Raw genomic sequence first — 24319 nt, forward strand, 5'->3', positions numbered from 1 at the left:
TGGAAGCATTATGCTTTTGGCCACACAATACAAATGAGGACTTCTATCCGTGTTTTACCTAGGGTAAGAAAGAATGCCATTTCTTCTTTGCAAAATATCCTTTAAAAAAAAATCTCTTTCAAAAAAAATGCAGTTACAAGAAACCACTATTTTTATTATTGTCTACCCTAGAGCTTCTCTTTATATACCCGTATCAGATATAAGCCTCTATAACTGTGAGAAGTCCTCTCAATTTGATGGGGAAACAACTCAGGCACTTACCTTAACCTCATCTTTGAGAAACGGAAGTGTAAAACGTCCATGAAGAAGGCCATTTTTCTCAAAAAACACAATATCCTGCTGATTGGGTTTCTCTTGCGTAGATGCAATCAAACTACCTGAGGGCCTTAAAGCAAACCCTGAGTGTTAGAACATCCAGAAGTGCAGCCAGCTGGCTAAGAACAAGACGAAAGTCAGAGAAACAATTTTTCCAACAAAAAATCTCCACCCAAGGGAGGTTTAAATCCCACATGTCTCTTGGCAAGCTCTCCAGTCTAGTGTGGGACTACACCTGCCCAGAGAAGGGCCTCTTCCTAATTTGCAAACACTCCATTTGCCCACAAAGACTTACAAATTTAGACTGCACCAGTGTGACTTTTAAATAAAACAATAATTTTTTAAAACTATTCCAAATATAATATCCCATAAAAACGTAATGTATTTCTCCTTCAAGTATATGACTTCAGCAACTATTCCATGCTCAGATAAGTAATTCTTAAGACTTCTCAATCTAGGGGCACCTGAGTGGCTCAGTCAGTTAAGCGTCTGCCCAGGGTCCTGGGATCAAGCCCTACATCGGGCTCTCTGCTCAGCAGGGAGTCTGCTTCTCCCTCTATCCTTCCCCCCTGCTTGTGATCTCTCTCTCCCTAATAAATAAATTAAAAAAAAAATAAAATCTTAAAAAAAAAAAAAGACTTCTCCACCTACTTAAAACATGCCAAGCACCTCATTTTGTTCATATTTGTCTCTACAGTTTTAATTTAAATACCTTTCTCTCTTTGCTCTGTCATTCAATTGTCACTCAAATACTGGTGGGAAACATGATGTCTAAAATCCAGAGACTCAGGGGTTTGGCATATAACAGATGCTACTGAGAAGGAGATGTTTCTTCTGTCTTTACTCAGGGAAGCTGCAGACACTGGACAAGAGGTAAATCAAGCCTGAATCCAGCCTGCATGTTCCTCAGCAAGCAGAAACTTCCAGTCTAAGAGCTTGTAGCTTGTGCAGAGAAGAGAGCCCTTTTCCTAGTTTTCACCAAAGCTCCACTGCCCCACAGAGCTTTGTAGACTATGACTTCCCTTCTAGGCATCATTTTCTGTTACACCCAACGGCTTCATACAGACCCGTCCTATAAGCTGTAAAATGTGTGGACCTTGGTATGACGACATCTGTGAAGAAGCTCAGAATCCACTATTCAAATTGAATTCAGACTTCAGGAAAAGTAGAAAGAGAAACATACAGGCTTATAGCCAAATGAGAAGTTAGTATCGTTTTGTGTTATATAAACACCTGTATTCAACAGGTACCACCACCCCTACCCGAGTTCCCAGATATTCCCTGAGGAAGAAGTTACAAGGTTTCTTCCCCCACTCACTTCCAAGCCAGAGCTGGTCCCAGTCCTGCCACAGGCTCACTGGTTGACTGCAAAGCAAACTCTCGGTTCCATACTCTGACCTTCCGAGCTCCTGCATAGCAGGCAGAGTTAAAATAAACAGACAGACATCTTAAAATGTTGTCAAGTCAGAACTATTCAAACATCTCATTAATAAAAACTGCCATGGTTTTACAAAGCCAAGCAGATTATCTTATTAAGAATTTGTACCCAACAGGTAGGAAGCTGGACCAGATGACCTCAAAGAATTCTTCCAGTTCTTAGCTCTAAATTCATTTAACATCTAAAGCAGTACCCTGTATGAATAATTTTAAAAAGCAAAAGGAAGAAAACCTTCTTGAACTTCATAAAATAAAATTTTTTTTTTCTTTAACTGCAATTTATTTCCATACCTGTCTCTGGGCAAATGACACTCACAGCAAAAAACTGGCCATCACCACGCCATGTCACTTGTGGTCTATGGTCATCCCAGGGCAAAGCCGACTCGTACTAAAGAGGGGAAGAAACACAAATGTTACTGGAGGACTTAAATGGCCCCAAATCAAACAAGCCCCAGGTTATTAAAGTTAAATCTTTTACAGGAGGTTTAAGCTATCTAGAAAACCAACTATACAGAATCCTCAGGAACCCTTCTAAAAGGCAAGACTCTTAGACCCTGAAACCATCCAAAAAAGAGAACAAAACAAAATCTGTCTTCAGGCATTAAAAAAAGTGGTCTCCAAGCACAGCAACAGAGGAAAGGAGCTGCAGATCTGGATATTAAATAAAATGGCTCAGGAATCTGCCGAGTAACTAGGATAAGCATATAAATGTTTAGTTTATCTAAATGTCAGAGGGTAGAGTTCTGGTTCTTTGATTACTATGTAAGTTTCAGAACAGTACACAGATGAGTTAAGAAGATGAGAGGAAGGTAGGCAGGGAAAACCAGAGGCGGTAAAGCCAGTAGTAACGACGAAAATACAGAGGAGTTCTATGGTCCACAGTATGGGAAGAAAAAAGGTCTCCAGCACCACCTGCATCTCAATCCTGAAGGCCTTGAAGACAGAGGCTGACTCTGCGGGGTGAGGAACAAAAGACCACCCAAGCACCCATTCCAGTAATAGGGTGCAGCAGAATGGCCACACTCTGCATGGGAGGGAATACACAGGCAGCCTAACAAGACCTATTCTCAATGACACTGCCCTACAGCAGAGAATACAAACCTCTAGCGAAGGGTTAAGACATGACAGACGAGTTACATGGAAGGAGAAATCATTAGGGATGGAAAATGTAAATGACAAGCAGTGTATTACTGATCCGCCTGTCCCATGTTGCTCACGGCAATGTCCAATTGAAACATAAATGATATGCTTCCAACTGCTCAGCCCAAATCTGGGAATCATTCTCAATTTCTGTCTCTCACCCCACATTTAATCCATTATCAATAACTCCTATAGTTCTACCTTCAAAAGGTATTCATAAAAAAGGAAAACACAGTTTCGTCCAAAGGGGAAAATCATAAAAAATATCTAATATAGGTATGTAGGAAAAAAGCATGAAAACACGTATATAAATGATCAACAATGAATGAAGGACAGCAGCTCTGGGGAGGAAGGAAGGAAAGAGTAACAGGAAAGGATGCAGAAAATGCTTCATTTCTACCCGTGATGATGTATTTTTCAAACTGAATATTGGTTATAATTATTCTCTATACTGAAAAGAAATTACAAAGCAACTTGGCAAGGAAAAAGGAGTCTTTCTAGATTGACTCATTCCTTGAGGGCTCGACACGGTTTCAGTTTCACTAAAGCACAACAACTCTGTCCATTATTAACCTCTAACAGGCCACCCAGAGTTCCTGGTAGACGGCAAAACTTCTATTTGTTCCGGTCAAGGTCCTGTATCCATCAGACCAATCTTACCATCTCCACCTGAAAGGCTGCTTGCCGGCCTTCTGATCCGTGGAACTGCGTCTCCTTCCTGCCCCATCCAACAGTGATAAACTTGCCTAGGGAACAAGTGACAGAGAACACGCAAGACAACCAATAAGCTAAATGAAATGAAATAAAAGCAGTTTCATTGCTGTTCTTCATTAAGTTAGTCACTGGCAATTACTTGGGTCCTCTGAGACCTCTCAGTAAATTGACCAACACTCAATGTTTCAAAAACCAATATTCCATATTATACGCAACAATGATTTTTGAAGAATTTTAAATGGCCTTATTTGGGAAAGCATTTTACTGCCATCTTATATATTCTAAATTCCCTTGATGATAGCAATTCCCACTTTGCAAGTAAGAAGAATGAAACATGAAGAATTTATAAGACACCTCCATGGATAAGAACATTAAACTCAAGATGAGAGCTGGGAATAAAATTCTGATTATAAGCATTCAATCAACTAAATGCATCCAACCTCCTCTATCAGTGGCGAAAGCAACTGTAGATTATGGAATTCACTCCTCACACCGACAGAGACTGAGACCCTCCAGTGGCAGAGGCCAAATTAGAACACAGGGTATCTGCCTTCTAGGCTGAGGTTCTCTCTAAATCATAAATGTTTCTCTTGCATAAAATACGAAATCAGAGATGCTGAAATAATGCAGCCCCTGTCAGGAGGAGGATCAGGCACCCACCGGCAACAGGTACCACAGCCATCTCTGAAAGCATCGGCCAGATCCAAAACCCAATACTTCCCTCCTGCCATTGACTCTGATGAAGTGGGGCTCTTCAAAATTTCTATATATTATGGGTCAGCATGACCATTTCCTGTCTGCTTCACAGGGGCCCACGTGAGTACCGTAATACCTCAAAGCACACCTGCAGCTGTCTATGAACAGCAACGCCTACCCCGGCACACACACTTGTGATTCTGAAACCTTCCAGAGAGACGTAAAGGACCAAGGAATGAAGCAAGAGAACTTTTCCAATGGGATCAGGGATCAGCAAACTACAGCCTGTGTCTGCATTTACAAATAAAGTTTTATTGGGGCAGGTAGGTAGCTCAGTCAGTTAAGCATCTACCTTCAGCTCAGGTCATGATCTGAGGGTCTTGGGATTGAGCCCTACGTTGGGCTCCCTGCTCAGTGAGGAGCCTGCTTCTCCCTCTCCCTCTGCCACTCCCCATGCTTGTGCGTGCACTCTATCAAATAAATAAACTAAATCTAAAAACGAAACAAAAACAACAAAGTTTTATTGGAACACAGACATGCTCATTCCTTTATGTATTGTCTATAATTGCTTTAACACTGCAACAGCAGAGGTGAGTAACTGCAACAGAGGCTAAGTGGCCTGCAAAGCTGAAAATAACTGCTATCAAGCTCCTCACAGAACAAGTTTGTCAAGCCCTAGGTTAGAGGAAAAATACCTATTCGCAACTCCATGGAGTGATTTTTTTGTACTGACAAACACATGTCTACAACCTAAGACCCTAACTTGGACCCCTATTCCCTTGACTTATACTCTGTTATTAAGCTTCTTCTGAAAAAGTTACTGGGATTAGCCAGGCCCAGTGCACTTTCCCATTCAAAGGTGTGCTGGTTACTTCTACGACTGTCCTCAAAAATGGATGCCCAGGAATTCCCACCTGAGCCTGCCCAGGAATTCCACCACCTGCTCCTGAGCAAGTTCACCTCCTCCCAAGATTGGAAAGGTTCCCTCCATGCCATTGACTCCCAATCCACAGGTCTGGCCTATCCTGAGCTTCAGCTCCTTATACCTGACTACTCCACGTGGTGATCCCATATGGTCCTTCAAAAAACCCAGAACAGAACTCACCACCTACCGCTTACAACCCAGCACTTCCCCACCTTCCCTCTCAGTTTTTGGCAACTATATTCCCATCACCTGAGCTTCCGACTAGAGTCCCACTAAACTCTTTCTTCCTCACCTTACATACCCAAGCCCATTTATTTCACTTTCTAAACTGCTATTTCTCAAACTGGCTAGAATGGCAGAGGACCATGCAAACTATTCCAAAAACATTTCTCAGATAATTCCAATTCCAAAAAGGTATTACCCTCCTTACTCAGAATCAAATGTTTCCTGAATTCATTCCTTCTTTTAGCCCCACACCCACCTTCCTTATCTGGATTCCTGCAGCCCTCCTATCTGATCACGCTGCCTCCAGTCTCTTCCCTCTCCACTCATCAACCAATCAATCTTGCATCATCAAAGCCTTTAACAACTGGTCATGTGTATAGCCAAATTCCCTACCAAACTCAAATCAAAATCTATCCTGTTTATTTCAAGCCACACTCCTGTCCTGTTAGCACCAGTACAGACGTACTCACAGCTGCCTGAACAAGCCATGACTGGTCCATGAAGCATCTGTGCCTCGGAATGGACTAACTCCATTGCTTAGACCACTCCACCACCCTTAACCCTCCCCGACCCAACACCAATTCCGCCCGGCCAAGACTCAGCTCACACCAGCCTCCTCTGAGAAGTCTTCCCTCTCCGTGGCTCCGTTCCTCCCTTCATGCTGCCCTAACACCTGCACATCAGGTTATTATGGGACTCCTCAAAGGAAAAGCTGAATTATCCACAGCACCAAACACACTGCTGTGTTCACAGTACCTACTCAAAAATCATTTCTGGGGGCGCCTGGGTGGCACAGCGGTTAAGCGTCTGCCTTCGGCTCAGGGCGTGATCCCGGCGTTATGGGATCAAGCCCCACATCAGGCTCTTCCTCTATGAGCCTGCTTCTTCCTTTCCCACTCCCCCTGCTTGTGTCCCCTCTCTCGCTGGCTGTCTCTATCTCTGTCAAATAAAGAAATTTAAAAAATCTTAAAAAAAAAAAATCATTTCTGAATAAATTATTTTTGAATGAATAAATGAGTAGCAACTTTCTAAATGATTTCTGAGAGTTGGTAGAACAAGAAGGCATGAGGTCAGGAATCAGCAAAAGTTAAAATCCCTTCTGCCCCCATCCCTCTCCTCAATCAGGCCATCTATCTGGTGCCCCCTTGTTGGTCACAGCTTCGTACACACAATAAACATATCCCCTCTTCTCCCTTTCAATACTCCCACAGCTTCAAGGCCCAAATCACCTCAGCTAGATCTTAGCAAGAGAACAATCTGATGGTTCCCATGAAAACGCAGAGTCAGGTCTAATCAGCAGGAACTAAAAATCAGCCTTCTATCCCACCTCTCTTGTTTTTGCTCCAAAACTGTACCCCAAAAATGCTCTCTTTATTTCAGCTAGCACAGTTCCTTTCATTGAAGTTCCAGCCTAAGTCTGTCTTGAGGTTTGGGCAACAACTATGTAGGTGACATTAAGCAGATTTCTGTCCCCAGGTTACTGGCAAAGTGAGTTCTCAGACTTGGAGAGGCACCAGAGGTATGCCTTTTACTAAAGTCTGGAATGGGCTAAAGGAACGGGCTTATCAGACATTTAATGCACGAGGCTTCATGTTTCATAATTCTTTGGGTTTATGATGTGGCTATTAGTGTACACGAAAATGATCAAACCTGAGAGGAACTTCAGATCACAAAATGTTTCAAACAAAGCTATACTCACCTTCACCAAAATCATCCTGGTGGATCTGCTGTTCCATGATTGGTTCAAAGTCTTTTGTCATCATAACTAGGGTCTGTTGACCTTGGGTGGGCACAAACAAGAACGATTTTGCTTTCATGTAACAAATTTGCTACTTTGTAAGTATCCACAACACTGGAAGCTACAGAGCTGGAGTGGAGGAGTTTAGAGTCGGAATAGGGAACACATAATTCATTCTAAATATTTTGACTTTCATTTGAAAAAAGAAAGAAAGAAAAAGCTTCAATCAGCTAAGTTACCTGGTGCTTATACTCAGTCATTTATGTACGTAAAGCTAACACAAAAATCTACCTAGCCCCCCTCCACTAACTTCAACACTTCACCGAGGTATCTCTTCCACCACATACCTCATCAGGGGTGCCAGCTTACAGAAACTTATCTGGAACGAAGAGACTAACAGGAAAAAAAGTAGTTTTTAAGAGCTGATGAGAGCTCCGAAAAGAGGTGTAAGCGCAGTCTTTAGAATGTGTTTATAGCGACACTTCCTCTTGAGGAGGTTAAATATTGCTAACATTTTTAACTACAACTGTGGACCTTGTAGATTCTCCAAGTTTTATGACTCCGTTTCCCATTTCTAAAAATCAAAACAGTAATATGAAATAACTTCTTAAAACAATGTATTAAGCGCTGAAACTTAAGTCAAAAAGAGCACATTCCCTTTAGATTATAATGCTGGTATCATTATTCAAAGATATTTTTTGAATAAACCCCCCAAAATTTAAGTCTTTAAGATATTAGGAGTCATGTTTTTTAAAAGCCACAGTGAGAGACAGTGACAAGCTTACCTGTGGCGAGGAGCACTAGCTCTTGGTCAGGACTCCAACTCATGACAGAGATACCACTGGCTACACTCCCAACACATTCCAGCTGCATCAGGAGACAAAGGTGAGTTTTTGAAATACAGCTAAAGTACAGTTGAAATACAGCTAAAGCCATGCCAACAACTTTTTGTAAAGAAACACATAATGCAAAGACTCTAATTTGCAAAATGCTTAAATGTAATATTTAAGCATTAGCTCCTGATTTTTTTAAGCTTCTACACAAAACACGCGACTCGTTTGAGGATGCTTGAGAGTTCCTCCTCACTGGACTCCTCCACTTACCTGGCATGTGCTGAGATTGCAGAGTATGACGTCTCCGGAGGCTGTGGCCACACACACAGACTCCTGATCCAGCAAGTCCTGAATACCAACAATGCAGCCACTTCCATCCTCTGGAAGAAAGCCTTCAGCTACTAACGAAATTTCATTTTTCACCTTTCACCAAAACAAACACATAAACAAATTAGGCCAATCTATTATCAAGATCAATTCATTACATTTCCAAAAACAAATTAATGCTTCTTTTCTAATATAAAAGTTTTCAATTTTTTTCCTAGATTAAAATCCAAACTTTCATTTGAGAAATATTGCAACACTACTGTCTTTAATTAAAAAAAAAAAAAAGTTAATGGGACCTTATTGCCAAGCAAGCACTAAACAAAAGCAAGAAGCATGGTCTCTTTAAAAAAAAGCCCAATAAAACATGAAGCTAATAACTATGGTTTTCTAAAATTTCTATAGTATGGTGGAAAAGAACTAAGAATGTAATCACCTAAAATACATTAGTAGCAAAATATAATTAAGGCAATACCTCAGAATCAACTCAAAGATTTTTTAAGTATGTGTATACATACATACACATATACATATATATGCATATATACACGTATGTATATACGAGCATACACACGTATTTATATACATACACAAACACACTCAGGATCCATCAGTGAAGATTCTGATTTAGTTGGCACAGGATGGAGGCTGAAACACAATTTTAAAAAGCCCTACAGGCAATTTTCATTTGCATTCCCAGTTGAGATCCACTGTTCTTTACACGAAGGAAAGGGTAAAAAGTAGGGCACCCACATGAAATATAAAGTCAGAATTTTGCCAACTTACGTTTCAAACAGAAGCAGAGTTAAGGGTAGGTTACTATTTAAGTAATGCCTAATATGACACCAATATAAAGCAAAGGGAATGTTCATTTAGGAAGATATGTGAAATCAGTAAGATTTAAACTAAAGCCTATCTGGGGGAAGCAGGTTTGTAACAAGGTAAGTCGAGGGTCCTGCAAGTGCTAGCATTCTCCATCACTAACTTACTTCTCTTGCAACAGGGTCTACTTCTATCAGTCCATGATCTGAGCCAATGAGCACTGTCATCTGTTCAGTTCGGAGAGAGAAGCACTGAGGTTTCCCTGGAGCCTGAATATCCCTGAACTCCAGAGTCCGAAATAACTTCAGATTTCTCATGATGAAGCAACACCTGAAAGAAAAGTACAAATATCCCTTGATGAAGAATTGCTCTGAGAGAAAGGAATAGCTTACCAGTGAAAAATGACACTTATAGAAGCAAAATTATTCAGGGGCAGGGATGTGATAGAATAACCAAGAAAAAAAGAAAAAGACCTAATCTGAACCCACACAGGGATGTGTGGTAGCAACCTCACCAACTCAGAGCGTTTATCTATGGTCTACAAACTGAGGTTCTGAAATCTACTTTACGTTCCTTCTCTTTGGGAGAGGCAAGAGCCTCAACTTCAGAATTTTTTCTTCAAAAAGATTTAACATCAGTTATTCCTCAGGAAAGTTGAAGATCAAAATAAATAGGAAAACATTTTATTTTTGCAAGTATGAGTATCTTTATAACTTGAAAGACTTATAAAATCATATAAAAAAAACCATATGCACACACATACACACACACAGTCAGTTAAAGAAAATCTAGAATAAAATAGCTTTCATATCACCAGATAAATATATTTGTAAACTGGCTTTATATGTCCATTTAAAAAATAAATACTGAAATTAAAGATAGAAATAAAAGTATTTACTATTCTCAGGGAGAAAATAAAGACACTGTGAAATTATACCATTTACTTCAAAATGATGACCAACATCTGAGGAGCCTCACAACTTGATATAACTACGTCAAATAATTCTGCTTTCCTGGCCTGGTTTTTACCAGTACAATAGAAAAGTGACATAGGATGATAAATAGGAAACCTACTTTGGTCTGGCCATTCAGACTTGCTTTAAAGCATAACATTAGCTAAGAAAAAAAAAATTAATGTTAACGTGCTGGATATTTATACTCAGATCCCTCTGAAGTTTATAATGAGAAGTCCTTAACTTATGGTAGGGGTGGCAAATATATAGAACACAATGGCCTTATTATCACCTTCATCCAAGGTGAATTCTCTCATCTTTCATTTCATACACACGACAATGTAAAAATAAAATTAGTTAATCCTCATCCTACCACTGCACATAATGGTAAGTGTAATATAAAAATACAAGATGTAATGTGGGTTAAGAGGAAGGCAAGATCATACGTGGCGGGAGTGAGGAAGAAAATCAAGGCCAACAATGGTTTTGTAAGCTTTGGTGACATTCATATTCAAGAACTTCTGGAAATTATTTGAACCTATATTATACCATGCACGTTATTAATTTAGATCTAATTCTACACAGAAAACTTGGGTTTTTTAAGAAATATAAAAATCACCTATCTTTCATCTTTAAACATACAGATGACCAGTGACACAGATCTGAAAGAATGGGTAGATTTGAGATGAGAGATTGTCTGGCTAGAAGGGAGTAAGCAAGTAACAGAGGAGCAAGAAAAGAGAACAGGCAGGCAACTGGGGTCCTATGTATAGAGTCTCCTGTCTTTTATGCTAGTTTATCTAATAATAATCATGCTATTACTGTTGTCATTATCAGATCATCAAAATGTTTTCATATCTCTCCCTGTGAACTTAGATTCCATTAACCAACAACCTGTGGAGCCCTGGAGTCCAAGGACCCCAGGATAAGAATTTGGAGGATAAAGACAGAAGGAGCTGAGGACTCTCTTGAAACACCAGTCATTGTCATCCCAGCAATTGGCCTCCATTCTTGAAGGGGCCCATGGTCCCACTCCCTAGCACTTCCAGGACCAACCTTATCAACCCCACCCCAACAGATACTAGCACTACCCAGGCAGTCTATCTCCAGACACTGAAATCCAGAGCGCGGGACTCCTCCTCTGAATTCCAGAGTCCTCAACACCAGAAGTGTGAGTCCCAGCTTTAATAGTGCCTCTCCTCCAAGATTAGGTCATGCAAACACCATCTTCCCTTGTTTTGAACCCAAGCTCTAAACTCAGTATTATAGCTACTTCCATCAGTTTACCTTTTACATTACCTCACTGCTCCCTTTCGCTTTTATTCCTCTAATAGCTACTTAACCAATTCTTCATATTAAATTCTGTTGAAATTTTGTGTGGTTTCTACTTTCCTGATTGGACCCTAACTGACCAACATAGCAAACAACTGGTGTTCTCAAGTCACAGAGCTTCCAAAATCACTGACAAAGATGAGCTCATCATTTATTTCCCCCATCGTAACCCTTCCGAGCTCAAAAGGAACTTCTCTAACTTTTCACACCCACATCCTTATTCCCTTATCTTCTCAGAAGTGTCCCCACTCCTTTTCAAGGCTAGGGAAGTAGTATCCTTCACACTCCCCCAGGACCTCAACTTATTAGTACCCTTTCTTTTACATCAGCAATCCCCAACTCCCTCACCCTCGATGACTCTTTTCCCAGCCCTTAATTGTGCCATAGATCTCTTCATACCACAGATCAAGTCTGTATCCTCTCTGAAATTTCTGGCAACTCCTCCACCCTTGCTCTTCCACCCTTTCTCCTCTTCGCTAATTATCATGTCCACCACTACAAGTTATCAAGCAGCTCACTGATATGCTGATTAGATCTACATGTCTAGCCCCAACTCTCCCCAAAGTGAACAAATCCACATTTTCAACCTCCTGTTGTTATCACAAGGATGTCTCATAAGCACAACACACATAGCCTGGAAAATGAAGTACTGCTATTGTCCTATTCAAATGAGTTTCTATTTGAGGACATGGCATCTCTTCTACTCTCCCTGTCCCCCAAGCTGAAAATGGTCTTTCCTTTCTTTTTGCTCACATTTCATATTAACCTATTCATTTACTGGTTAGTTCCATAGCTGTCAATATACAGTTTCAATCCTTTGCAATGTCTAATCGATCCTACGACCCGGTCCGTGGCCCACATGAAACACCTACTAAGCACTTGGTAAGTGCTAGGATCTGAAGACAAGAGAGGACTCTGTCATTGCCCACACGAAGGTCACAACTTAAAGGGAGAGAGAGCCATATAATATACGTTAGATGGAGAAGCACGCATCTCTAGATGCGAGGAGCAACGCGAAACACTCATCCAATCCACTAATAGCAGTCGCACATTGATTGGTTCAGCGGTACTATCCACTCCTGCAAGAATTCAGAGGCTGGGTAAATGTGCAGCCAGGGAAGCAACACGTCGTCCTCAGCATGCAGCGCAGAGCCCCCGGATGGAGCAGGTGCCATGTCTACAGAAAGAGAACTTAAGGCTCAAGGGCAGAGGTAGTCACGCCGCACTCCACTCCCGGGCCTCCCGCAGCAGGCAGAGGTTGCACGCTCAAGGATCCCCTTAGTCAGGACATCCCGAGGACAGAGCCGATTCTATGCCCTCCACCCCGAGGGAGTCGTTCAAACGCTCACCTGCAACGAGCTCCGAGGACCTGCAAACACCGGTGGGTCCACCCTTGCCTCACCCGCCACCCGCAGCGGGCCTTCCAGAGACCGCGCGAGGCTGCACACACACCTCTCTCCGTCCGCGACTCTCTAGCTTTTGGGACGCGCACGGGGCCGCCCGGGAGCTCGTCCACAGGGAGTAGGGGCTAAAGCCGGACGGAAGGGCAACCCGTGAGACCGCGAAGAGCAAGAGAAGTAGGAGAGACACGCGCCCAGCGGCGCGGGAGTGACGTCACGAGGCGAAGGGGGCGTGGCCGGCCTTCTCCAGGGCCCGGGCAAGCTAGAGGTGGGGAGCGGGCTGTCCCTCCGCTCCTGTCCCTCCTAACCTATAGTACTGGATCCCCGCTTTGACGTCGGACTCCAAAACGCAGTGCTAAGAAGCTCCGGTGGCTGAGTCGGAGGCACCAGGGAGCAGCGCGCGTGCGCACGCCGCGGGCCGCGCGCCGGAAGCGCGCCCTCCTCCCGGGCCGGCTCGGAGGAAGTGCTCGGATCCGGTAGAGCACGGGTAGTGGCACCCGCGGTCACTATGGCCACTGAGCCCGCGATCGCCGAACCGACTGTGCCGTCGCTCGTGGATCGCTACTTCACGCGCTGGTACAAAGCCGGTAAGTGGGGAATGATGTCGGCTTCTGTTCGGCTGCCTTGGCCTGATGCTGTAGGGACAGTGGTGACAGATCATGAACCACGCGCTTCCTCTCCATGTCCGAAGGAACTGGATTTCTCTGTTCCTTCTAGGCGGAGGGAATGGCAGTTGCACAGCCGTGGAGGCCTGCAGCACAGCCGGGCGCACTCAGGGGCTGGGGTCCCAGTGCGAGTTGAAGGGTGGGTCGCTTGCGGGAAGGTAGTCTAAGGTGAAGCACCACCCCCAAAGAAGGTGGATTGCTATCGCCCTGAGTGCCTGCAAGGATTTGACGGGTTAAGTCCTACAGCAGTGGCGATATTTACAGTGATTTAAATGAACAGGTCGGAAATGGTAGAGGCAGGGACGGAGAGGAGAATTGGGTTAGAATGGAGGCATATAGAAAGCCGAATCTAACAGTCTTACTAAAAGTTGCTAGTATCATATACTTGTCACTTGGAAGTAAATGCCGTGTTGTCCTGCTTTGTGTACTCAGTAAATATCAGTGGTGGGAGGCACTGAGGACCCTTCTCTAACCCCTACTTGCTTTCTTTCATTCAGGGATAATAGGTGTACTTATTTTTTTTTTTAACATTATGGCATACAATTTTTTAGCCAAATTCAGGTGACTAACCGTTCCGGTTTATCCAAAACTGAGGGATTTCCCAGAATCTGAGACTTTCAGAGCCAACATCAAGATAGCCCTGGGTAAACCAGAAGAGTTGGTCACTCTAAAATTGACTGATAAAACGTATGCCACTATATTATATAAAGAATGCATTGCTAATGGCACTTTTCCTAATAGAAATTATGAGTGTACTCATTTTAAAGTGAAGATAAAGCAAGATGGAGCAAAGTTACTAATCATTTAATATTGAATGAATGATTCCACCTGGGCCAGATCTCTTTAAATACCTTATAGGAAGCCTTTATGTATATCTTTTTAAGTAATGAAGGAATAGCAATGATCAGTGTGTATTCAATCTTCATGATTATCTCTACAAACCAAAGAAAACACCACACAGTGGCAGTAAATATTGGTCCAGCAACCAACAGACTCATTCATTCTTCTAGATGTCAAAGGCAAACCCTGTGAGGACCACTGTATACTACAGCACTCCAACCGGTAAGCAAATTGGGAATTTTTAATTATAAAAAAAAGTTGCTGGTATTGTAGCCTGGTATGGTCTTGGATTAAACAAGTACTCATTAAATGATTAACTTCCACCGTGTTGAAATGGCATTTATTATGAGTCTGGCTGACACGAGTGAGCCTTTCAGTGCATACTCCAAACAAACTTGATTACCCAAACATCCAAGTGGAGAACCACACCCTCAGTCAGCCACTGCTTGAAGTAACTAACCAGCCTGTGCCTAACCTCAGTGAATTGCCAGGGCTCAGAGAATGGACTAGGGTAGAGGCACAGGTAGTATCCTATACATACAGGGATGCCTTACTTCTCTCTCAGTTCTACCGAAAGACTTCTAGTACTCTTCCTTCTTCCGGGAAGGATATTCAATCTCATTTTCTCCTATTACTGCATTCCCTCTACAGTTAAGCTCCAGCAGTAGCCAGAGGAAAATGTGGGGCAATGATAATTTGACTAAACAAATGTCAGTTCATATATTCTTGTGCCGGTAGGAGTACTGTGTGGTATGAGGAAGAATTATACCAGCCAATAACACAGCATCAGATTTTTGCTCCTTATAGAATATGTGTCATCACATTGGCAGAATCTCATCCAGTTCTTCAAAGTGGAAAAACAATTAAAAGCGTCTCCTATCAAATCAGTACCAACTGTAGCAGACTTCAGAACAAGGTCTCTGGGAAATTTAAGCGGGTATGTTCCTGTCATTCTCTACTTAAATCTTCAATGTCTTAGTAGTGATAGATCTAGTCAGTCTTAGAATCCAGTGATGTATGCTCAGCATACTTCCCTGACAGTTTGATGTGCTGATTTTTTTAAAAAGATGTATTTATTTTAGAGAGCATGAGCAGGAGAGGGAGAGAGAGAAAAAATCTCAGGCAGACTCCATCCTGAGCGCAGAGCCTGATGGAGCTTGATCTCATGAACCTGAGATCACAACCTGAGCTGAAACCAAGAGTCGGACACTTAACTGACTGTGCCACCCAGGCGCCCCTGATGTGCTGATTTTAAGGACACTTTAACCCTAGGGATGCCTGGGTGGCTTAGTCGGTTAAGCATCTGCCTTCAGTTCAGGTCATGTCAGGGTCCTGGGATCAAGCCCCATGTTGGGTTCCCGGCTCAGCGGGGAACCTGCTTCTCCCTCTCCCTCCTGCTCGTGTTCTCTCCATCTCAAACAAATAAAATCTTAAAAAAAAAAAAAAAAAGAATACTTTAACCCTAAAGAAATTCTTAAACCAAAAAATGAGGTATTTCGGAGGTATAGGATTTGTCATATTTTCTGTTACGTATCACCATTCCTATCATTCCCAGGGTGGAGGATGGGGAAGGTGAGCCTTTGAAAGGACAACTTTCATACCAATATAACGAGATATTTTGTCTCTTCTAGTTTTATTAAACCAGTATCCCGAGTTCTATAAAATTTAGGTGACCAACTCTTCTTTACCATGTATTTTCAAATGTAAATAAAAAATAAATAAATTCTCAGGTAGTGAAAAAACAGTCAGTCTGAAAAAAATACAGTATTTGCTCCTTACCAATTTAATACATTATCTAGCCACACCCTGTAGCTCTACACAGTGCTGGGTTGTACAGGATATTATCTCTACCCTATACAACTTTAGGCAGGATGGACATATTTTATTAGATGATCACACCAGGGACAATTCAGTAACATACTGAAGTACCCCAACATACCTACTGGATAAGAAGGCTTCAGTGGATGATTTAAGTCCTTCATTTTCTGACTTGATACTAAGAGTTTCTTCAACCCTCACTGTTGTAGGAGACCCTTGCTTATACTCCCCTTTGAGGTTCGAATTTCCCTATTAATGTGCCTTACAATTAATTTTTCCTTGCTCAGGAAACACATGGACTTAGAAAAGTATGAACCTTTCTTAAAAGATAAAGTCTACAGGGGCACCTGGGTGCCTTAGTCGGTTGAGCATTGACTCTTAATTTTGGCTCAGGACATAATGTCAAGATTATGGGATTGAGCCCTGCGTTGGGCTAGGTGCCGAGCATGGAGCCTGCTTGGGATCATCTTTCTCTCTCTGTGCCCCTTCCCTCCATCCCCCCCCACAGCTTCTCTCTCTTAAAAAAAAAAAAAAAAAGATGAAGTCCACAAATTACAAGTATAACAGTTAGTGTTTGTGAAGTTCCTGTGATAAATCTTTGTCCAAAGTAGTAACACTATTGTTACTATTGACGAACAGAGAAGAACCTGCATTTGGAACCCATTAGAGATAAGTTTTGATTCTCAGCGCCGCCAATCACTTATTCTCCCAAGGGAGGTGATAAAAAGGGGTCAACACTGCTGTTCTTTTAACGTAGACCCAGTGACAGACACACACTTTGGGAAAAATCCCCAGCCCCTCCTCCCAAAAGTGAGGAGTCCTCCCAAAAGTGAGAAGTATTTTGAAATGAAGTACCCAAGTGCAGATGATTGAAGCCAATGTGGGAGCATCTGTATGCTGTCTGATGCTTTGAGTGCGAGGCGCCTTGGTGGCTTAGTTGGTTGAGTATCTGACTCTTGGTTTAAGCTCGGGTCATGATCTCAGGGTCCTGGGATCAGGCCCCATGTCTGGCTCTGTGCAGAGCTTGGAGTTTGCTTGTCCCTCCTCCTCCTCCCCCTCTGCTACTGTCCCCACCCCCACCCCACTCACAAGTTCTCCCTCTCTCTCCTCAAATGGATAAATAAAATCTTTAGAAAAGAGAGAGAGAGAGAAAAATAATGTTTTGAGTGGTAAAGAGATCATCTTGACCTCAAATACCATGTTAACTATAGGAACAATTCCTGGGGAAGAAAGTAAGCAATATAGACATGTGTGCCTCAGTTTCTTGGGAGCTTCCTTGTAGACATCAGTCAGAATCTCACCAGATACATCAATAATAGTGGAGTACGTGAAACAGTCGTGCCATAGCATTCAAACAGATGAGTGTCAAAATGTAGTATTTGCTTCTGGGTTATAAGGATAATGGGTAAACTATTCTTGTTTGCTATTTAAAATTTTCCTGTATTTTCCCAATTTTCCTCAAAGTGCATTCTTTTTAATTAGAAAAATATCACCGCTTCAAAAAGTGTTAATGATTGACTCTAATAAAGAAGTTCCTTTATCTAGTAAGTTCTAATATAAAAATAAGTTGGGAATCTTAAAGTAACTTTGTATAATATTGCTGTCATACTTTATCATGTTGAATTTTATATTATTGCTTATTGATGGATTTTCCTACCCTTTTGAAATCTTTATATCTGACCATATGTAGCTTTCTCATTTAAAGTTGGTAAAATATATTCTTAATCTTTTAATTAAACTACTTGTTATGTATCTTAGTCTGCTCTTTCCCCTAGAGCCTCTGATGGTACCTGGCCCAAGTAGGCACTTACATAAATGTTTGAGTAAATGGTTTTTCTGTATTTAACGTCATTTTTATTTAAAACACTAGTTCAGGAATATATTCTCTTAGCACACTGAGGACTGCCTCTCAAAAGAAAGTGGACATATACATCCCTTAATTACTTCTTCCCTTTTATTATCAGGGGGCACAGTTTCTAACAGAGCTTGCACCTCTGTGTAAGATTTACTGCTCAGATGGAGAAGAATACACCGTATCTAGGTGAGTTACTTTTTAACTACAATTTAAGAGAAACAAAGGAGGTAGTATTTTTCTTCAAAACACCTTTTTTTTTAATAGCTGTGTTAGAGGACGGTTGATGGAAGTGAATGAAAACATTCTCCATGAACCATCTATTCTTCAAGAGAAGGTAAAGGAGGCAGAAAAAAGTGTGATCCCATCCACATACTTTTTATTTGATTTTACACATTTGACAGTACTAAATGTTCTATTTCCTTCCTAGCCATCCACTGAAGGCTACATTGCGGTTGTGTTGCCCAAATTTGAAGAAAGTAAAAGCATAACAGAGGGGTTACTGACACAGCAGCAGTATGAAGAAGTCCTGGTGAAGCGCATTCATGCCGCGACAGCTACATCACGAGCATCGCGCGGGATAACAACTACCACGGCGCCCACTCCTCCGCAGCCTGCGCGATCCGTGTGCTAAAGAACCGACACGTGGGAAGCATGCTTCCCGCCCAGCCGCCCGCAGGGAGGCCTGATCTTCAGACTGAACCTAGTCTCTCCTCTTTGTCTGGCATAACAAGGCTTGGTTCCCATTTTGTCCTCAGCCTCCCACATCTGCCCTGCCCAGGTACCCACTTTGTTCTTTTGCTTTTCTAACAACTGGCAAGCAAAGGATGTTTTTCTGATTAAAAACAAAGCACTTTGAGGACAATTTGGACAAGACAGATGAGTTTTAAGTAGCAAAATAAAAATAATTTACCCATCATCCTGTAACCCCTTGGTAAATACTACATTTTAACATTTTTCGGTTTGAGTGTTATGGCATGGTTATTGTTTTTGCCTCAATTTTCCTTCAGTTTGAAGTTTAAAAAAAAAAAAAAAAACAGCCTTTTTTTACCCAATGTGCTTCCAAGTGACACTACCAAAAAGCTTAGTGCCGCCTCTGCAGCCCCAAGTCTTTTCCCCTGCGGTCGTGGGGGAGAGGCAGAGTACACTCCACCCCTTCTGCAGCTCGGACGGCCTTCCTCTCTGACACAAAGTCGACTGTAACACTGTGGCTTCTTAAACGAGGGATACAGGGAAAGGCTTTGCAAACTCCAAAGGGCCTTCCCAGCATGGAAGTACTCTGACACAGAGTAAAGCTGCTTACTGCATACGTACACTGTGGTCACGCAATCCCACACTCTCGCTACAGGGCAGCCAGCCGAGAAGTTGCTGACAAGTTGCCATAATCCAAAGGCACAGATGCCTTTGAATGGAACAAAAACTTTCACATCATCTAAACTGAAAACGGAACTGATTTATGGTTTAAGACTGTCTATTCATTTACACTGAATGTCAAATAGAAGGACTTTTAAAATTATCATTTTTTTCTTAAAGGCTGCAACACGTGTACATTTAAATATCTCTGTAAATAAAGCAGAAGATGTAATTTAATACAGAAGAAATCACTTTACTTGTAAATTCCTTTGCTTCTCTATCCTCTTACGCTGTTGAAGTCATAAGTCATCCCTTCCCCACCCCCAACTGCACTTAAATAAGAGAAGATATGCTCTCATTTCAGGTATGTAAAAGTATTTTGTAAATAAAATCTAAAAGTTATTTTTGATTCTCAAGAAAAACTTCCTGTCACTTGAGTGCCAGCGTGACAGTCCCTTAAATATACCCCCAGACATGAAATAGGTAATAACCCTAGGAACACCTACATTAATGGTGCTGTGAGCTAGAAACACAAGCACAAACCAGCAGGCCCCCATTTCATGTAACATAATGATTCCTGAAGACATCAGAAAAGAAAGATACTAAAGATAGTAAAAAAAATATATATTTTACACATAACATTGCCTCACATTGTTCTCCCATTACTTCTGTTGTAATTTTAAAGAATATTTTGGCTTCAGGGAATAAAAATCATGCTTGATAATTTTTATAAAGGAAGTATTTTATAAAAGTCATTAAGCCGAGTATATCCCATTTTTTCATGAAGGCTTACAGTAAGCTTAAGTTTCCTTCAAAAAAATATTGACTGGCTAACTGGTAGTACTGTGTTCTTCAGGATCTTGTGAATATTGTGATAGCTGACCCAGATACCAATCATCAGACAAGCTTCTGTAACTACTGCCGTTTGACAACTGACATGTTCTATCAGATTTCAAAATGAATTTCACAGTTTCGGGGTACAAGCACTAGCAAGACTTCAAAACAAAGTTATACTATAAGGACAGAACACATAAACCAGATCCTTCAATCAAAGCCCCAACCCAAACAAAAAACAAGAAAAGCTTTAAGCTCTAAATTAAAAAGATGAAAGATGTTTATTTGTTTTATGATAAACACTCCAAAGGCACATATACAAAATTCATGATTATTCATAATTTATTTTAGACATCTTAGTTCTTCTTTGTCTCGTATCTTAAATTCCATGAGTCAGTACAGAGAAGGCTGGTTCAAAGACTTTTTTTACACCAGTAAGATAGGCTTAGGATTCCAGCTAATGTTCAAGGCAGACAGGCCAGCCAGCTATGGTAGAAGGAGACGTGAAAGCCATCTCCTAGTGAGTTCCTTGAAGATTCTGTGGAGTGGGCTCCATGACCCTGCTTTTGGGAAAGGGGAGATAACGTGCAGCACAACAGAGAGCCTGTGCTCTGAAACGCTTGTTAGAGAATGAACGTGTGCTACTAGCATGGGTGATCTGTGACAGGACAGCCAAGAGGGCAGTCACAATTGTGGACAGAGAGGGACTGAAGAAGAGTCCACAGATTTAAGGAAACCCCTATGTTCACCCAGACAACTGTATATTTTCTGCTGAAAGTTAGTGTTCTAGATGATAAGCTTAAATAAAAGGATAAAAGAGGAAATTAAGGTATTTTATGCCAAAGGTGAGCACATTCAAAATAGCTTCTTTGGATCAAACTCTCATTAAGACAGTTGGGATATTTGGTTTGACTCTCAAGAACATTATTAGTGGCAATGTCCCATCATAAATTCACACACAATTAGGAATGTAGCAACTACCATGGCATTTATTAGTCACCAAAAAGCATCACAATCAGTTTCATAATCAGAAAATAAAGCAAGATTTCATAATTGTTTTCTTTATAAAACTGCTGAATTTCTGAAAATATAAAGGACCATTTGCTTTCTAAAAATATCAGCTTTGCCACATGCTGTTCGAGAGATCTGACCCCAAAAGCTTCTCAAGTTTTACCGTCCACGGAGTCTTTATTTGTAACTGAGACCCATCTGTTATTTTCCAACTGAAGCTAGAAAGAGTTAAGACAATTAGTTTCTACTTTACTTTCAAAATAAAGATTGCAAAATTAAATAGTAACTATTTCTTTTTGCATTTTTCTAGAAACTTGTTTTTAAAAATCTGATTTTCAGACAGAAAAACTATCTTACCTTCTTTAGCAGTTTATAGCAAAGTGAGAGAAGTTGGACCAAAATAGCCATCACGGATCTTGTCTTTGTAATACACTTATCAACCTATAATGACAGAAAGCAAGCAATCAAATTCTACAAAGAATACTTCAAAAGACTGTATTTGATTTCATTTTAACCGGATAAAATTTCATTGTGGAAATTTAAAGATCTCAAAAGGCATATGGATTAGGGCACATGAGCAGACTGGAGGCCCCAGAACACAAGTGCAGGGCCTGTTGCCCAGGTCTCCTGCCCACTTCATGGAACCCTGGAAGAATGGATGGAAAATCAACCTGTTGTATTTTGAGCTGTTTAGGCACTTCTTAAAACACTCCAAATGGTGGCAATGAACCCCCTACTTTGCAACTTCTGGCACACTGCTTTGTGGGCATAAGCTAAATTCTCTAAGACAAACAACGGGAGCCCCTACTCTGAGGGATCTGTGTCTGGTTAGACATGGGACGACATCAGGATTTAAGGGTAGCTGCTCAGTGTTGTGGAAGTAATCATGTCCAAAAAGCTGATTTATTTGGTGAACCTACTGCTCCCCGGGGTCAGTTACAACTACAGATGATAAATGATTCTTGCAATCAAGGCATGAAAAATGGAAGTAAACTGCCCGTCTGGGGGTAATAACACTCTGAAGAAAAATGGGCTAGAAGCAAACCTGATAGTGTGAAAGTTTCTCACTTGTCTCCCTGAATAACCCACTCTTCCTTCTTACCTTTAGAAACACTTGATTTTGCAAAGGTGTCTTAGTTACTGTCTGGAGCTGGTGGCAGAAAGGAATTAGCTTGTTTATTTCCAGGAGAAGCATAAGCTTGTCATCATCTTTCAGCTGAAATATAATTTAGGAGGTTATAACAACTCCAACAAAAACCATCTTTTAAACTTTAATTACCATTATACCTTAATAATATACCCCCCAGGTGGGTATTCATGACATCACCACCAAGACCAAGCAGGCAGACTTGCATTACCTGTTTTGAGAAAACTTGTACACTTGAAGCAAGCTTTAAGCCCTCTTCAGCAAACACCTAGGGGAAAAGAAAAGTATCATTAGTTAGACGTTTATCTTACAGATCGTTGATAAGAAATATATTCATGGCTAACTGTCATATTGAATTTTAAAAGTAAAACCTAAACATAAAAGGTCTGTAATGGAACTCCTGAAGCTTTTCTTCTCCCCAGGAAACACAAATGATTAACTGTATTCAGAAAGAGATTTCTCAGGCCTGATGCAGAATCAGTCCCTGGAGAGGCTCCTCTACACCTGGAAACCTCCAATTACACTGGAGGGTCATATAGACCTATGATACTTAACCATACAAATTAACCATACATATTATGTCTGGGCTTCTGGAAGGATCGGGGGCTCACCTCAACTGTAAAAGGGTGATGAATTGTAGAACATGAGGTCAAAATGGTTAGAACTTTCCTACTTCCACTAAAATTTGTCACCCATACACATTCCTTAACCAGCTATTTGAGAGGACCAATTTAGATCGGTTCTGGACTATTCACCATGCATTGTATAATTTAGTGAGGAGAACAGGATGATGGCAAAGAACAGTGAAAAAGAAGGTTGGACAGATAAGACAGGAATATTAAGGATGATTATTTTAAAATGGTAACAGNGGACCAATTTAGATCGGTTCTGGACTATTCACCATGCATTGTATAATTTAGTGAGGAGAACAGGATGATGGCGAAGAACAGTGAAAAAGAAGGTTGGACAGATAAGATAGGAATATTAAGGATGATTATTTTAAAATGGTAACAGAATGTTTCAGAGTAAGAGACAGCAGGGGAATAAAGGGTAGGAGTCTTAGCTTTAGGTCGCAGCCATAAAAAAGAAGAGAATGGCAAAATGCAAGGATGGTTTGTGAAGAAAAGTAATGTGCCTTGGTAATGAATTAGATAAAGAACATGAAGAAGGAAGCAATGCTTTCAGGGTTAACCTTAACACTCTATCCAACAGCCTTACCACCTTGCTATCATTGGATGAACTGATCTCAAGGTCAAATAATCCTTTGCTCCCTTCCTCAACCTTTAAAAGGGAAACCAATGAGTTTTACACGTAGATTCTAACCAAACAGAATGACTCTCTTACCCATACGTTCCTTGTCATCCCACATTACCACTTTCTGTTTACATCTCTTCCCTTCTGACCTGTAAACCTCTTAGGGGCAAGATCCATGTCTATCTCCTGGACTATCATGGTTTTACAACCACCTGAAAGCTGATGACTCCCAGTCTCTCTCTCCATTCCTGAACGATCCTGACACCAGTCTTTTACACACTACTTGAGCAAAACAAAATGATTGATTTCCGCCCTCTAAATCTGGTGTTCTCCCTCAGTGTTCTCTAGCTCAGTAAATGGCACTACCCTTTACCCTGGTGGTCAAACCGAAAATCTTTGAAAACCTAAGTCAGATCCTGCCACTGCTCCTCCAGATCTCAGCGGGGCTTCCCTCGCACCTGAAAAAAGAGTCGAAGTTCTTCCCGTGGCTACAGAGATGTCATACCTCACCACTTTCCTTTTGGCTCACTCCATCCCATCCACATTTGCCTCCTTATTTTTCTTTAGACCCCCTCCAGCATACTCCAACATCTTAGGGCCTTTGCACTTGCTCTGTTTGCCTAAAATATTCTACCCCCTTGGGGCACCTGGGTGGCACAGCGGTTAAGCGTCTGCCTTCGGCTCAGGGCGT

General features: G+C 41.4%; 3 protein-coding genes across 7 annotated transcripts in view; 1 reads left to right on the forward strand and 2 right to left on the reverse strand.

The window, feature by feature from the left end:
- Window positions 1–13072, reverse strand: part of ELP1 (elongator complex protein 1) — a 59736-nt gene extending 46664 nt beyond the window's left edge. The window contains exons 1-9 of one of the 3 annotated variants that reach the window (XM_034664232.1): window positions 12907–13072; window positions 9337–9499; window positions 8294–8446; window positions 7976–8057; window positions 7152–7232; window positions 3553–3638; window positions 2044–2140; window positions 1634–1724; window positions 262–385 (exon numbers count right to left, since the gene is read on the reverse strand). In XM_034664232.1, the coding sequence (XP_034520123.1) occupies window positions 262–385; window positions 1634–1724; window positions 2044–2140; window positions 3553–3638; window positions 7152–7232; window positions 7976–8057; window positions 8294–8446; window positions 9337–9486 (864 nt within the window). In that variant the 5' untranslated portion in view covers window positions 9487–9499; window positions 12907–13072. Of the gene's footprint in view, window positions 1–261; window positions 386–1633; window positions 1725–2043; window positions 2141–3552; window positions 3639–7151; window positions 7233–7975; window positions 8058–8293; window positions 8447–9336; window positions 9500–12803 lie in introns of all 3 variants that reach the window. The other 2 variants (XM_019796629.2, XM_011221286.3) reach the window with 2 other exon arrangements.
- A 140-nt stretch (window positions 13073–13212) lies between these two features.
- On the forward strand, window positions 13213–19623 carry ABITRAM (actin binding transcription modulator). Of its 2 annotated transcripts, none has more exons than XM_011221285.3 (6): window positions 13213–13441; window positions 14530–14581; window positions 15167–15296; window positions 18142–18218; window positions 18297–18366; window positions 18460–19623. In XM_011221285.3, the coding sequence occupies exons 1-6, from the start codon at window positions 13363–13365 to the stop codon at window positions 18661–18663; spliced, it is 612 nt and encodes a 203-aa protein (XP_011219587.1). In that variant the 5' UTR covers window positions 13213–13362; the 3' UTR covers window positions 18664–19623. The 2 variants fall into 2 exon arrangements, with proteins under 2 accessions (XP_011219587.1, XP_034520128.1); XM_034664237.1 differs by having other exon boundaries at window positions 13333–13441; window positions 15190–15296.
- Window positions 19624–20474: 851 nt separating this feature from the next.
- The window catches only part of CTNNAL1 (catenin alpha like 1), a 62279-nt gene continuing 58434 nt past the window's right edge, over window positions 20475–24319 (reverse strand). The window contains exons 16-19 of one of the 2 annotated variants that reach the window (XM_034664235.1): window positions 22586–22642; window positions 22330–22443; window positions 21585–21668; window positions 20475–20779 (exon numbers count right to left, since the gene is read on the reverse strand). In XM_034664235.1, the coding sequence (XP_034520126.1) occupies window positions 20681–20779; window positions 21585–21668; window positions 22330–22443; window positions 22586–22642 (354 nt within the window). In that variant the 3' untranslated portion in view covers window positions 20475–20680. Of the gene's footprint in view, window positions 20780–21185; window positions 21446–21584; window positions 21669–22329; window positions 22444–22585; window positions 22643–24319 lie in introns of those variants that run through there. The other variant, XM_034664236.1, reaches the window with a different exon arrangement.

This window comes from Ailuropoda melanoleuca, chromosome 7 (genome assembly GCF_002007445.2).
Source record: "Ailuropoda melanoleuca isolate Jingjing chromosome 7, ASM200744v2, whole genome shotgun sequence".
Lineage (NCBI taxonomy): Eukaryota > Metazoa > Chordata > Mammalia > Carnivora > Ursidae > Ailuropoda > Ailuropoda melanoleuca.